Source organism: Oryctolagus cuniculus, chromosome 19 (assembly GCF_051225735.1).
Source record: "Oryctolagus cuniculus isolate XC-2025 breed Fujian yellow rabbit chromosome 19, ASM5122573v1, whole genome shotgun sequence".
NCBI lineage: Eukaryota > Metazoa > Chordata > Mammalia > Lagomorpha > Leporidae > Oryctolagus > Oryctolagus cuniculus.
In genome coordinates, this window is record NC_142885.1 from 4,456,213 (window position 1) to 4,471,603 (window position 15,391).

The following is a 15,391-nucleotide window of genomic DNA, read 5'->3' on the forward strand; positions in this document are numbered from 1 at the left end:
GCCAGTCAGTGCCAACACAGCGCACAGCGTGCACAACTGGCCCCGGGCCACGCCCATCACGACAGGCGCCTCACACGCACAGGGCCTGCGCCCACACCTGTCCCCAGGACGCCCAGGCCCGCCGGTCACGAAGCGCAAGTTCCTGCGAGAGCTTGCGTCCTGATCGATAACCCGACTCCCTTTCCTTTGGAAGTAGAGAGCCTGGGACCCGGAGCCCAGGACCCGGGTGGGACCCAGCCCAGGACCCGGAGCCCAGGACCCGGGTGGGACCCAGCCCAGGACCCGGAGCCCAGGACCCGGGTGGGACCCAGCCCAGGACCCGGAGCCCAGGACCCGGAGCCCAGGACCCGGAGCCCAGGACCCGGGTGGGACCCAGCCCAGGACCCGGAGCCCAGGACCCGGAGCCCAGGACCCGGAGCCCAGGACCCGGAGCCCGCCCCGGCGGCCGTGGGGCCCGGCCCAGGGTGCAGCACGAGCAGCAGCCTCTGCGTTCCAGGGTGTTTATTGTTAGACCTCTGCGCACGGGGGAGGCAGCCCCTCCTGCTTCTCCAACATCTCATACAAAAGACAGTGACATCAGAATACAAGTACAAAAGCCTCAAGTTCTGCGAAGAGACGAGCGCCGCCCCGGGACCTGCCCCAGCCCCAGGGCCCAGGCCCCTCAGTCCAGCGGAAACAGGGACGGCAGGGGCAGGGGCGGGCGGGCGCGCGCGTGGAGCAAGCACTTCCTGCCAAGGCTGACCTCAGCCCCTGGGGTGGGGTTAAACAAGGCCACAGGGCAGCCGTGGGGCGGCCGTGGGAGGCGGCACGGGCAGCCCTCCAGGGCTCACAGAGACGGGGCCCCGCCCAGAGCCGTGGGCGCTGGCCACAGGGCACCTCCCACCGGAAATGGCACAGGAAGAGCAGTGCTGTTTTCCCAGCCAAAGCTGACCCCACCTGCGCGGCCAGAGAGGCTCACGCCGCCCCTCACTCGAACCCTACAGTGACAAGGCCTGCCCCTCCTCTGCTCCTGCAGCTGCCACACAAGCCTGGAAGGCCACAGGGACCTGAGGGCTGGCGAGGGTGCAGCGTGGGCCACGGCCCCGGCCAGTTACGGGGAGGCCAAGCCCCCAGGCCCGGGAGACGGCACGTTTGTGCGGGAGGGTCGCTACGGGGGACCGGGCTGGAATGCAAGGTTTGTGAAGCACAGTGGAAGCCCTCGGCCGTGAGCTTAGGTCTGAGGCTGGCACCGACACGCGCGGCCTCCTGCAGCCTCCCGCAAGGCGCTTCCGTGTCACGTGCGTGCAGGGAAGCAGGAGAGGCCGACAGGAGAGCCGAGAGCGTGCGGCAGGCAAAGGCACCTGGTGCTGGCAGCGTGGGGACCTCAGGGCTTCCTGAGCGGCCAGAAGCCCCAGAGGGCGTGTGTGAGGCCTGCTGTCTGCTCATGCGCCATGAGCATGTGGGGAGATGACTCGCCCGGGGAAGGGGCTCAGCCACAAGGCCACTTGGGTTCTGCGTCTCTGCCACTGGGTGGGGACGGGTGGGTGTGGTCAGGCGTGGGAGCACCCCTGTGCGCACCGCAGCGTGCCGCTGGGCAACACGGCGGGCACGCCGCCAGGGCGGTGTTAAGGCAGGTCCACGCAGCGGGCAGGGGCCCCTCGGCTCTACCTAACACACGTGGACGGGGCGCCGAGGACCCGGCCCGGGGTCTGCTCCCTCTGGAAGGCGCGTGAGGTGAGCAGCACCGCGGGCCGGCGTCCCCTCAGGGCCAGCTGCTTGCTGGCTTCTGTCACTGAGAGGGCGTGCGCGCACACACCACCCGCCTCGCTGGGTCAGAAGGGATCAAGTGTCGGTAAAGGGAAAAGCGAGCTGTGCTGTCAGGATCCCAAGGTGGCGCCGCGCGCGGCGGCTTGCTTCTCAGTAGTCTCAGCGGTGCGAGCCGGCGCGGGCCGGGCCTCACTGCAGCATGATGTCCTTGAGGTTCTCCTGCAGGATGGTGTCCTTCACGGCGTGGAACACGAAGCGGATGTTCTCGGTGTCGATGGCGGTGGTGAAGTGGTGGAACAGGGGCTTGCTGCGGTTCCGCCGCTTCCGGTCGAAGCACTGGACCAGGTAGCGCTGCACGTCCTCCAGCCGGTGCGGGTCGCCCTGGAAATCCGGGAAGTGCTTCCGGATGCTCACCGTCTTCACCTTCTCCACCAGGAGGTCCATCTTGTTGAGGAAGAGGATGATGGAGACGTTGACGAAGAGCTTGTTGTTGACGATGGTCTCGAAGATGTTCATGGACTCCAGCAGGCGGTTGGTGCGCCTGTCCTCCATGAGCACCTGGTCGTACTCGCTGGAGGACACCATGAAGAGGATGGACGTGATCCCGTCGAAGCACTGGAACCACTTCTGGCGCTGGGAGCGCTGGCCGCCCACGTCCACCATCTTGAAGGGGATCTTCTTGATGACGAAGTCGTGCTCCGCGATGCCTTTGGTGGCCTTTCTCGCCAGCAGGATGTCCTGCTTGCTGGGGAGGTAGTTCTGTAACAGAGCGGGGAGGGAGGGGGACGCGACGTCGGGCCGGGCCCCCAAGGCGAACGCAGCTCGCGTCGCCCGAGGCCCCGCCTCCCCGCCTCCGGGGCCTCTGCCCGCACACCCCGTCTCCCCACCTCCACGGCGCGCGAGCTCATCCCACGTAGGGTTTGCCGTGCTACTGAGATGCCGCCTGCGGCCTCGTCCTGAGCAGCACTCTCGGCTGCAGCGAGACACGGCCAGGCCGGGTCACGGGACAGAGCCAGAGGCCGTGGCCGGGAACGCCACTGGGCTGTAGGAAGCCCTGTGGGTCAGCGGTCTGGTTACCTCGGTAACGGCACCGACAGAAACCTAGGGAGACCTGTGTGACACTGGACAACTGCAGAGCGGACCTTATGGAGACGCTGATAAAATCCGGGGCGAGAGTCCGAACGAGCAGTTAGGCTGCTGGCTGGAGCCCGGGTCCCGTTCTGGGTGTTTGGGTTCCCGATCCAGCTCCTGGCTCCACTTTGTGCTCATGTACACCCTGGGAGGCGGCAGGTGCTGGCTCACGTAGCTGGGCTCCTGCCAAACGTGCGGGAGACCTGGACTTGCTCCTGGCTCCAGCCTGCCTCCGCCCTGGCCACTGCTGCCATCTGGGGAGTGAGCCCGTGCAAGGGGGCTCTACCTTTGGGTGCAGTCATTCTCACAGGACCACCTCTCCCCTCCCCCTAGACAGCCTGCCGGTTCCACGCAGGAGTGCCGCCCACTCGCAGCCGGAGCCCTGCTCCCGGACGGCTCTGGTCTCCTGATCCTGACTCACCAGCTGGCCGATGCGGTCCAAGTTGTCCAGGAAGTACTTCACTGACTCCCCCTGTCACAGAGGAGAAACATCATGACTCAGGGCTGATCGAGGACCCCGAGGACGCGGCAGGGGGACAGGGACGTGGCAGCCTCAGTAAACAGGACAGCAAGGCAGAACTGACGGGGTAGGGTGTTCGTAACATGGAAAACACACAACTGAGAATTATAAAATACAGTTTCAGTGGCCCCAGCCCCAGCCCCAGCCGCGGACTGTTTTCCAAAGCAACCCAGTGGGACTCCAGGGCTTACACAGATGCTGGCCTCGCGGCCCAGCCAGGGCACTGCCCAGCTCCAGGGGCGACCCCACAACCACCAGGGAGAAGCCGTGCACGGCCACACTGCCAGGGCCCCTGCAGCCATGAGCCCACAGAGCCCCACGAGCACTCATCCCCCCCACCCCGCACGCGAGCTGCCCCAGGGTTCCTGTGTCACCCGTGCACGAGGCTCTGTGGGAAATGGGGCGCCCGCGGCAGGGGTGTTCATGGGGAGCGCGAGGGCACAGCCCGAGCTGTGACTTCATGGAGAGGCGTGAAGGCCCTGCGTGGGGACGGGGCAGGACGTCTCCCCATCGGGAACGGAGCCCTGGGGAAGGGTTCGAGAGCGCCGTGTGGACGGGGAGAGCGTGCACGCAGCCCCTGTGCACTGGCCAGGCTCCTAGCGGGCCAACTCTGGTCCCCGGCACAGGTCTCCAGGGCACGGTGACTGACAGGGGGTTCTCATGGCCCCTCCCCCACGTGGAGCAAGCCACTGCCTGCAGGGAGAGGGCCGCGGGCCTTGGGCAGAGCTGCCGCAGCAAGCCACTGCCTGCAGGGAGAGGGCCGCCGGCCTCGGGCAGAGCTGCCGCAGGACGCAGGACGCAGGACGGTGAGCTCCTCCCTCGTTGTGCTCCTCCCTTGTTCGCCTCCTGCCGGGTCTCAGGAAGGCTGGTGGAGGCTGGGGATGCAGCAGCACCGACGCCACAGCCCGGTGGCCATCACTGCGAGATGCTGCGACCGAGGTGTCTGAGCACACAGGGCCGAGTGCTTACTGCCCGTGGCTTGGGGAAAACACTTTTTTTTTTTTTTTTTTTTTGACAGGCAGAGTGGACAGTGAGAGAGAGAGACAGAGAGAAAGGTCTTCCTTTTTGCCGTTGGTTCACCCTCCAATGGCCGCCGCGGCCGGCGCGCTGCGGCCGGCGCACCGCGCTGATCCGATGGCAGGAGCCAGGAGCCAGGTGCTTTTTCCTGGTCTCCCATGGGGTACAGGGCCCAAGCACCTGGGCCATCCTCCACTGCACTCCCTGGCCACAGCAGAGAGCTGGCCTGGAAGAGGGGCAACCGGGACAGAATCCGGCGCCCCGACCGGGACTAGAACCCGGTGTGCCGGCGCTGCTAGGCGGAGGATTAGCCTAGTGAGCCACGGCGCCGGCAAGGGAAAACACTTCTATCGAGCTGGGAGTCAGAGTCTCCCGACTGTTCCTCAAAACCTAAGAAATGCCAGGGCGGGCGCTGGGGCGCGGGACGCCAAAACCACCGCCTGGGATGCCCGCAGCCCGTACGCTGAGCGTCTGAGTCCCGGCCATGCCACGCGTCTAACCCAGCTCCCCACTAATGCTCTGGGAGGCAGCAGAGGACACCCACGTGCGTGGGCCCTGCTGCCCACATGGGAGACCCAGGTGGAGCTCCGGCTCCTGGCTCGGCCTGGCCTGGCTATTGTGCGCATTTGCAGGTGATCTCTCTCTGTCTCTCTCACTGTGCCTATCAAATACATAACTACATAAACCTTAACAATATGTACACAAATGCCAGCATGGAAAGACTGCCACTGTGTCTTGCCCGCCGCGCAGCTGTGTGGCTGTCCCCTGCAGCCGTCTCTCTGTCCCCTGCGTGTACGCAAGTTCCGGCTCATTCTTGGCCACTGCACGGTTGGCGGCCTCGGCGCTTCCTCAGGACCACAGGGCTCTAGGAGGTGGGGCTGGGGGACGGGAGGGCAGGGGGCACTGGGAACCCACAGGTTAACATCCTGGCACACCTGTAGACCCGGCACCTCTGTACAACCCTAACGTGTGCCGTGAACGGCTCCAGAGGTCCAGGAGCACACAGCTGCACGGGGAACGGAGCTGCATCAGTGTGTGCACCCTGGTGTGCGCTTCCTCTGGTACACACAATGCGGGACAATTAACCACACCACGCACGCTACTCACAAGGATGTATCATGCCCAGGTACAATCGAGCACGCGGCAGGAGCAGGCCAGAGACGGCTGGGAGGCCCCTCCGAGGGCGTCCGACTTCAGAGCCATTCTAAAACCTTCCATAACCCAAAACAGACTAACAAAACATCGATCCTTCAAAATGGAGGTCAGACTGAGCAAAGGGAACCAGCAGTGTGGAGGTGGGGCACTGGGGCTCTGCCCCTCGGTCAGATGGCCAGAGCGGGCAGGAGGGGGCCCTGCCGGGAGCCACAGAGGCGGAGCCGGCCCCCCAGAGCACAGGACCCTACTGCCTGGGTTTCCCTTTATCTTTTTGCTTGCTTTTATTTTTATTTTATATTTTTGAGATAAAACTCACATAATAAAAATACTATTATAAATGGTTAGTTTCATCTACTTGAAGGGCAGAGAGGGAGGGAGGGAGAGAGAGAGGGAGGGAGGGTGGGCGAGCCGAGAGGTGTTTTCACCCGCTGGTTCACTCCGCAAATGCCTGCAGAATCAGGGCTGGGCCAGGGCAAAGCCAGGATCCTGGACTCCACCCCAGGCTTTCCTGTGGGTGGCCGGGGCCCAGGCACCTGAGCCATCACGGCTGCCTTCTGGGGTGCACATCAACAGGAAGCTGGACTGGGAGTGGGATAACAATCCCAGGGCACTGGCTCGTTCACAACGTTGTGCAGCCACCAGCTCCGTCCAGCTCCAAAGCATCACATCATCTCAGAAAGACACATCAGGGACTGGCACTGTGGCGCAGCCGGTTAAAACCTCAGTCTGCAGGGCCGGCATCCCAGGTGGGTGCAGGTTTGATTCCTGGCTGCTCCACTTCTGATCCAGCTCCCTGCTAATGCACTTAGGAAAGCAACGGAGGATGGTCCAAGTCCTTGGGCCCCTGCCACCCACATGGGGGATCTGGATGGAGTTCCTGGGTCCTGGCTTCGGCTCGGCTTTGGCTATCGCGGCTATTTGGGGAATGAACCATCAGATGGAAGACCTCTCTCTGTCTCTACCTCTCTCCGTAACGCTTTCAAATAAATATTTTAAAAAAGGACATACCAACCATATTAGTAATTTTTTTAAAAAAGCATAAATGTCCCAAGTTTGGTAAAAGATGTGAATTTACAGATTTCAAGATGCTCCACAAATCCCCAACTTGATAGGTGAAGAAAAACGGACCAAGGCTATTGAGCGACACACGTCTGCATAATCCCTGGGTCAGGAAAGAGACCACAGTTTTCTGGATGCGCGTGAGAGAGCTTGGCAGCTGCCATTTGGGTCCTCACAGCAAGAGAAGGGGGCCTGGGCGGGCGTTGCGGCGCAGCCAAGCTTCTGTCGGGGGGCCCGCATGCCCACTGGACCGCCTCAGACCAGGCCCCGGCCCTCGCCCGTGCTCCCTGCCAGCCAGGGCGGCCTGATGGAGGTCTGGGCTTCTGGCTTCAGATGGCCCGGCCCTGGCTGTTGCAGGCAGCTGAGTAACGAACCAGTGGACGGGAGATCTCTCTGTCTGTATCTATTGCTCTGCCTTTCTAGTAGATGAAAATCAAATCAAACCAACATCAAAAACAAACGGAAAAGTGAACTGGAAACCAGCATTTCCGGGGGCCAGTGCTGAGTGGGTTCAGCCGCTGCCTGCGATGCTGGCCTCCCATGGCGGGGTGCTGGCCCCAGTCCAGCTCTCCACCTCCCATCCGGCTTTCGCTGATGCGCCTGGGAAGGCAGCAAAGGACGCCCAGGTCCTGGGGACCCTGCCACCCACGTGAGAGGTGGGGAGCAGTCCCTGGCTCCTGGCTTCAACCTGGCCCAGCCCTGGCTGTTGTGGCCATCTGGGGAGTGAGCCAGGGGATGGAGGACAGATCTCTCTCTTTCAAATCAACAAATAAACAGGAAAATAAATACAATACCAACAGCTTTTCTCAGACACAAAGTGAGGTCACAGGGCAAACTGCTGCCCCCAGCTGGCAAGACGGGGGATGCAGAGAACGGCACCTCCCAGGAGCCGGCTGGGAGTTACGGGCAGGTTAGAGACCCACACCTCTGCAGGGATAGGGGGGCGGTGGAACCGGAGACGTGGTGGGGGGTTGCCAGCATCAGATCTGCAACATGGAAGCAAAGAGACGAAAACGCCCAGAGCATCACTCCGCAGTAACAGAAATCAAGAAGAAGTCACACCGAAACTTAGGAAACAGTTTGAACTCGAAGACAACGGCTCCAGGGCTACGAGGTCTGGAGGCCAGGGCCGGGGCAGCATCGGAGGCGAGCTTACAGGGCGTGCATTCATGCTGACCACTGACCCAAGGTTCCACTGCAAAAAGCTTAGAAAAGAGCAAATAAAAGGAAAAAAAATAAAGACCAGATACCAATGAAACAGAAAATGAACAAATGATGGAAAAAGTGGACAATGTCCACAAAATCGATAGCCTCCAGGCTCAAGGAATCAGAGGAGAGAAAGCAAACCCCTGTGGCCAGGTGTGCGGAAGCTGCCGGCAGCTGCACCTGAAGGGGCATCCGGGGACGTCGCCGGGGGAGGGCCTAGCGACAGGCACCGTGCTGCGCCTAGGACACGGCCCCCCAGCCACACGGATGGCTGACTCCGAGAGTCCCACAGAGACGGCGCGAGGGGAGCAGGGACCAAGTCCAAGATGGTGCCCAAGAGGTGGCCCCGCAGCAGAGGGAGGGCTGGTTCCAAGTGGAGCTGGGCCTGCCACTCCCTGCCACCTCTGGCCTCATCACATGGCTAAGCCCAGGGGGCTGCCCACTTGGGGCTGTGACTCTCCGTACCTGTGAACCAGGATCAAGCTCTCTCCTCACAAGGAGCTTGGCTCAGGCACTGTGTTACAGAGATGAAAAGCTACCAACAGTCACCCAGTAGGAGACATACGATTTTCACAGACCTATATTTATTTTTAAAAACTAATTTGTTGGCCGGCGCCATGGCTCAATAGGCTAATCTTCCACCTAGCGGCGCTGGCACACCGGGTTCTAGTCCTGGTCGGGGCGCTGGATTCTGTCCCGGTTGCTCCTCTTCCAGGCCAGCTCTCTGCTGTGTCCAGGGAGTGCAGTGGAGGATGGCCCAGGTCCTTGGGCCCTGCACCCCATGGGAGACTAGGAAAAGCACCTGGCTCCTGCCATTGGATCAGCGCGGTGCGCCGGCCGCGGCGGCCATTGGAGGGTGAACCAATGGCAAAGGAAGACCTTTCTCTCTGTCTCTCTCTCACTGTCCACTCTGCCTGTCAAAACAAAACAAAACAAAACTAATTTGTTACAAAAAATATTCCCCAAAGGGTAACTCCAGGCTTGGATAGTTTTAGTGATGGATTCTATCAAACACTCAAAAATAAACAAAACTAATCCTACACAAACTTTTCCAGAAAAAACAAAAAAGAAGGAGTAAAACTCAATTCCTACGAAGCCAGCATAATCCCAGCACCAAGACTGACAAGGTCATTACTGAAAAAGAAAATTAACAAAAGTTCAGCAAACCTAACCCAACAATGTATAAAAGGATAATACAACAATAAATATATAATTAATACCATCTTAACAAAATAAGGAAAAACATGAGTATTTCAATAGATACAAGAAAAAATGGATATATCTGAAAACATTCAACACACTTCCATGGTCTAACACTCTCACCAAACTGGGGCTGGGGTGGTGCAGGAGTGGGTTAACACTGGAATCCCTTAGGGGCACTGGTTGGTTCCAGCCCCGGCTGCTCCACTTCCCATCCGGCTCCCTGCTATGGCCTGGGAAAGCAGTGGAAGATGGCCCAAGTGCTTGCGCCCTGGCACCCATGTGGGAGACCCGGATGAAGCTCCTGGCTTTGGCCTAGCCGGTGCCTGGCCATTGTGGCCATGTGTAGAGTGAACCAGGAGATGGGAGACCTCCCTTTCTCTCTGTGCCACACCAGATTCCTGGCTCTGGCTTAAGTCGCTGGGTTCCAGTCCTCCCACATGGGAGACTGCACTGTGTTCCCAGCTCCCGGCTCTGGCCCCCGCTGCCAGCCAGGCGCTGCAGGCACAGGGGTGAACCAGCAGACGGGAGCTGTGCTGGCTGGGCGCTAAGAGGAGCGTGAGTGACACACGTCGGGGATCACCCCGAACACTGCGGCTCCGTTCTGGGAGGGGATTCTTGGGCGCCTGATCTGGTCACGCGGGCCTTTCCCCGACTCCTCTCCACTGGTCAGGAAGGAAGCAGACAGGCGTGTCGTGAGAAGAGGGACACGGGACATGGGCAGACCCTGGGCTCCAGGAGCAGCCCCCACCGGCAGCCAGCAAGACGGCGGTAGCATCACGTGACTGATAACTGGTGAGCATGCCAACGGGGGCCAGGCCCTGGACGAGAGGGCAGCCCCAGGGACACCTCTGTGCAGGGCCCAGCACTGCGGGCACCCAGGCTCCTGACTGACTCACGTGAGATGGCCCCGGCCGGCCATCTGTCAGTCACAGAAAAGCAGGGCCCGCAGCCACAAATCTAAGAGAGAGATGACCTTCCTGTGTGCGCTCTCGACCCCAGCCGTCTCTGGCACTCGGTGGTGCCGGATGCTTGACGGGTAATGAAGAGAGCAACTTCCACAGCTACCTCTTTCTGAAAAACCATTTATTTATGAGGCGAGGAGAGGAGAGGAGAGGGACGGAGGGAGACAGGCTGCCAGTTCACTGCCACACGCCCACGAGCCAGGACCTCCCTCCAGGTCTCCCACGTAGGGGGCACAGGGGCAGGGAGCCGGCACAGGTGTGGAGCTGCGACGCTGGGGCAAGGCCACTGTGGCCCAGGACGTGGGGGTCTGAACCCCGCCTGAGGCCGGAGGCTGAGCACTGCCCCCAGAGCTGCCTCTTCTCACGCGCCCCTAAACGCCCTTCCCCTCCTGGCTCAGTGACTCCTGTTCACTGTCTCTGCCCTGACCGGGAAAGCCCTGCTCCACACGGCGACAGCGCTGGACAGGGACGGACGGGACTGCCCGAGTGCGCGCGCAGGCACCCGCCGGCCCGCCTGGGTGAGAGGCTTCTGCGTACCCCGAGCCGAGCGCGGCGCCACAGCATCTCCAGGCAGGCTGAAACACGAGCCGCACGGCACTGCCAGGACGGCTGCTACCTGAGGAGTCTACTCACAGCGTGACTGCAGGTGAGACCGTGCGGGGGAGGAGAGCCGCACCGCCTTACGGAGGACGCGACGGGGCCCTCAGAGTAGACACACATCTGCCGAGGACCCGGCTGTCCCACTTCCGGGAAGACACTCCTTTCCATGGCGACAGCCAGGATGCACGGTCAGCCCAAGTGTCCACGGCGGCCACGCGCATGGAGAAGACGAGGTCTGTATTCACCGTGGAGTACTATTTAGCCACAGAAAGAATGAAATCCTGACACGTGCTGCAAACAGATGCTAGAAGTCATCGCGCTAATCCAGTCAGTCAAAACCAGAAATACAAACGCTGGCTGCTCTCTGCCACGCGTGGAAGCTGAACAAGTCAGCGTGAGTTTACAGTTGTGATGACTAGGGGCCTGGGCTGTGGCACAGCGGGTGAGGCTGCCACCTGCGAGGCCAGCCTCCCATGTGGGTGCCGGTCAAGTCCCAGCTGCTCCACTTCCGATCCAGCTCTCTGCTACGGCCTGGGAGCAGTGGAAGATGCCCCAAGTCCTTGGGCCCCTGCACCACGTGGCAGACCCAGATGGAATTCAGGCTCCCGGGTTCAGCCTGCCCCAGCCTGATCTGCTGCAGCCACTTGCAGGGTAAACCAGCAGGTTGAAGCTCGCTCGCTCTCTCTTTTCCTCCCTCCCCTTTCAAATCATTAATCCATCTTAAAACAAACCTCTGGTGCTAGCAGTGGGGAGGGAGGGGTGCCCGTGATGCACAGCAGCGTGCTGTGTTCCCTACAAAGAACGGGACGGGAGAGCGGGGGCTGGCACAGACATGGACGGGCTCGCTGTTGCATCTGATTAGCTGCATGTAAAGACTGCATGGTACCCATAACATGTGACGTATACATGTAAATAGAACACTTGAAAATTCAAACTGTGCCTAAGGGAACTGCCAACGGCGGAGTCTGGTCGCTCCAGGCTCCTCACGGAAAGCCCCGCATTTTCACTTCCCCCATTCTCAAAGACAAAAACACTCAAAAGCTCAGTGTCTCCCAGAGTATCCATAATTATTATATTAGGAAAGAAAACAGAGCATTCAGAACGCAAAAACAGAAAGAGAAAACCCACAGGAAATAGGACCACGTAAGCCCTGATCCAGACGTCACGCGTGGACGCCCCACGGCTGTCTCCCCAGTGAGGCGGTGCAGGGCGAGCAACGACTTGGGGACCTTGCACACCTCCCGGAAGGGTCTCAGGACACCCTGACCAGCCCAGGAGGAGCTCTGCCCTGCAGTGTGTGGGGAGGTCCGTGTGTGCCACAGCACCCACAGCAGCCACAGCAGCACGGCCTCCTGGGCTCAAAGCAGATGGGACCAGCGCCCACTCTACTTCAATGACCACAGCAGAATGGAAACGAAGGATTATGACCACCTGTCAGCGCGATGGATCCTAACACAGAACGTGCAGCTGAACAACGAACAGGGAAGTGTTTACACTACTCTACAGGCTTCAGGTTTAGAAAAAGGAAAAACTGGGGGCTGGCGCTGTGGGAGCAGGCAGAGCCACGGCCTGCAGTGCTGGCATCCCACATGGGCGTGGATCACATCCCGGCTGCTGCACTTCCGATCCGACCCACCTTCCCGCTCATGGCCTGGGAACGTAGTGCAGGATGGCCCAAGTGCTTGGGCCCCTGTCACCCATGTGCAGACCTGGAAGAAGCTCCTGGCTCCTGGCTTTGGCTTGGCCCAGCACTGGTCATTGTGGCCATTTGAGGAGTGAATCAGCGGATGGAAAATCTTTCTGTCTCTTCCTCTTTCTCTGGAACTCTTTCAAATAAATAAATCATTTTTTTTTTAAAGGCAAAACTAACTATGTTATACCGAGTGAATACATGCACGCTGGTGCTCCGTGAGCCAGGCACTGCTGAGCGTGGCCGCAGTGACTCAGTGGGCCTTCACACTGACGCCACAGGCCCCACTTACAGACGTACACACACACAAAGGCTGAGGTCAGATCCTTAGTTTACAGCTAGGGGTATGCAAGTGATAAAACTCAAGTAAAAGCAAATAAATAACTGGTGAAAGATCAGAATGGTGGCTACTTTGGGTAGTGGTACACATGGGGTTTAAAAGGTGCTGGTGGGGTCGGCCTGTGGTGTAGCGGCTAAAGCTGCTGCCTGTGGTGCCAGCATCCCATATGGGTGCTGGTTTGAGTCCCGGCTGCTCCTCTTCTGATCCAGCTCTCTGCTGTGGCCTTGGAAAGCAGCAGAAGATGGCCAAGTCCTTGGGCCCCTGCACACACCCATGTGGGAGACCCAGAGGAAGCTCCTGGCTTCTGATCGGCTTAGCTCCGCCCATTGCAGCCATCTGGACAATGAACCAGCGGATGGACAACCCCTGTCTTCTCCCTGCGAACCCGCTGTAACTCTGCCCTTCAAATAAACACATTTATTAAAGGAGCTGCTGGTGATGTTGACTTGCACAGCAGGGACACAGTGTGGTCTGGGGTCTCTTCCGTAGTCACACAGATGAGATGCGAATTTACAACTCTCACAACCTGAAGACGGAGCAGGGGAGGGAACGCCTGCACCGCATCACTCCCTGTGCAGGCCGCTGCCGCTCTGACCTCCAGCCCCGAGGAGGCTCTGCTCCTCCCTTCCTGAGCTCGCGGCTCCACTGGAGGCACCGGCGGCTTCGCCCTCCGAGCGTGACCACAGATAAAGACACTGACGCTGAATCCTACAGCTCTCTTTTCAAACTTGGAAACACCTGCTACCTCCAGGCTGCAGAGCCAGGAGTTGCGATGCCTCCGTCAGCAATGCATGAACTGGGGACGTGTCTGAAAGGCGGATGTGTGTGCAGCTGGGCCCACGTGTGCGCCAGCGGCTCCTCTCTCTCTGGTCAGCCACGGCCCTGCCTCGGGGAAGAAGTCAATGAGGATTGTTCAGGATTTCCAGGGAGGACAGAGCTCTCTTCTCCCAAAACAAATGCCCCGGGCTCACTTCCGTGCACCCCCACACCTCTGTTTTCTGTCTGTCTCTGGGGTCCGTGCACATGGTCAGCAGCGTGCTAGCACAATGCCGCGTCAGGGCGTGAGCCCGCTGCTGACTGCCGTCGTCAGACGCCCGTCCGCCCGTCCAGCCGACGCTGGCATGTTCCTTCCTTGTGGCACAGCTCCTGGGGATTCCTGATGTCAGCTTAGCAAAGCCCCCGAAAGCACCACACCCCTGCTGCTGTCCCTTTAAGTCCTCCCAACCCCACATCCACTTCCTGCCACAGGCGGCTTGTCCAGGGAGCTAAGTTTAGCCGCTGCCATTTCTAATCCTTCCTCCAGGGACATCCCGAGTCCCTGCTGCTGGGACCGCTGCAGTCACAGGGCTTCTCAGAGGACGCCCACTCTGTGGGGACTGAGATTGGCCTGGCTTCCCTGGAGGGGTCGGGGGGTACTCCTCAGACTGATCAGACCTGGAACACGGCCGCCTGGTGCCAGCCACACACTTCCACGTCGCCGCTTCAGGAGTCACAAAGGCAGCATGCAGGCCACCGGGGCTCAGAGGCAGGATCCCCCCAAGTCACTGTAGCAGCGGCCACCTCTCTGGGCCTCCTCCACGCAGCTGGAACCACGCCCCACGGGCAGAGCAGCGTGAGAGGCGTGGGCAGGCATGCACACAGCAGCTACTGAGACCAGGTGTTCCCCACGCAGCACTCCAAGACGGCCAACTTGGTGGCAAAGTCAGAGCGCAGGAGAAAAGCCAGCGCACTTTTTTTTTGACAGGCAGAGTGGACAGTGAGAGAGAGACAGAGAGAAAGGTCTACCTTTTCCGTTGGTTCACCCCCTAATGGCCTCAGTGGCCGGCGCACCGCACTGATCCAATGGCAGGAGCCAGGAGCTTCTCCCAGTCTCCCATGCAGGTGCAGGGCCCAAGGACCTGGGCCACCCTCCACTGCACTCCCTGGCCACAGCAGAGAGCTGGCCTGGAAGAGGGGCAACCAGGACAGAATCCGGCATCCCGACCGGGACTAGAACCCGGTGTGCCGGCGCCGCAAGGCGGAGGATTAGCCTAGTGAGGCGCGGCGCCGGCCAGCCAGCGCACGTTTTAACCTGGCGTGACTCAGGCCACCTGGACAGAGAGGTTTAAAGGCCAGAGCTGACCGCACCGTCCCCCAAGACACACGCTGGCCACTGCTTCCGCTTCCAGGGGCAGAGACACTGCCGCCCAGTTTCCAAACCAGCCTCTCTCCCAAATGCACATAAAATTCCAACTGGTTAACTGTATGCCACTACTGGCTCTCTGACGTCACGTTCGAACTTGCTAACCAAGGAAGAGGGAAGGGACACCTCGACAGCGGGATCCATCTCAGAGCACCCCACCACGAGACTAAGACAATAGCACACTGCATTCTGCTTGGCAAGACACAGCAGCCTCCTGGGTCAAGCTTCACAAGGCTACACCTGGATGCGTGCTAGGGCCGTCCTTTGCCTGTGTCCCGCGTGTGATTCAGGTCAGCACGGAGACGACGGCTGGCACTGTGACTGCCCCAGATGCTTGGGGTCTGCGCCCCCCCCCCCCGCCCTGGTGGTCTTCCTGAAGCCTGCTGCTTTGGACTCCGGGTGGAGAGTTCTTTAGGGCTTGAGCTGCTCTCCACACAGCACTGCGGGGCTGTCGCATTCCACAGTGCGTGCTGCCCCTCTGTTGGCACCCACTCAGGCACAGAGGAAGAAAGCACAGTTGTCCCAACGACAACAAGAAAACAAGACGCCGTCAGCAGTCCCGCTGTCCCGGAGACAGGGG

At 60.4% G+C, this 15,391-nt stretch overlaps 1 protein-coding gene across 1 annotated transcript in view; it reads right to left on the bottom strand.

The window, feature by feature from the left end:
• Nucleotides 1–486: 486 nt before the first annotated feature.
• Nucleotides 487–15,391, bottom strand: part of GNA12 (G protein subunit alpha 12) — a 98,794-nt gene continuing 83,889 nt past the window's right edge. The window contains exons 3-4 of the mRNA XM_051834734.3: nucleotides 3,299–3,349; nucleotides 487–2,505 (exon numbers count right to left, since the gene is read on the bottom strand). Coding sequence (XP_051690694.1) covers nucleotides 1,936–2,505; nucleotides 3,299–3,349 — 621 coding nt within the window. The 3' untranslated portion in view covers nucleotides 487–1,935. The remainder of the gene's footprint in view (nucleotides 2,506–3,298; nucleotides 3,350–15,391) is intronic.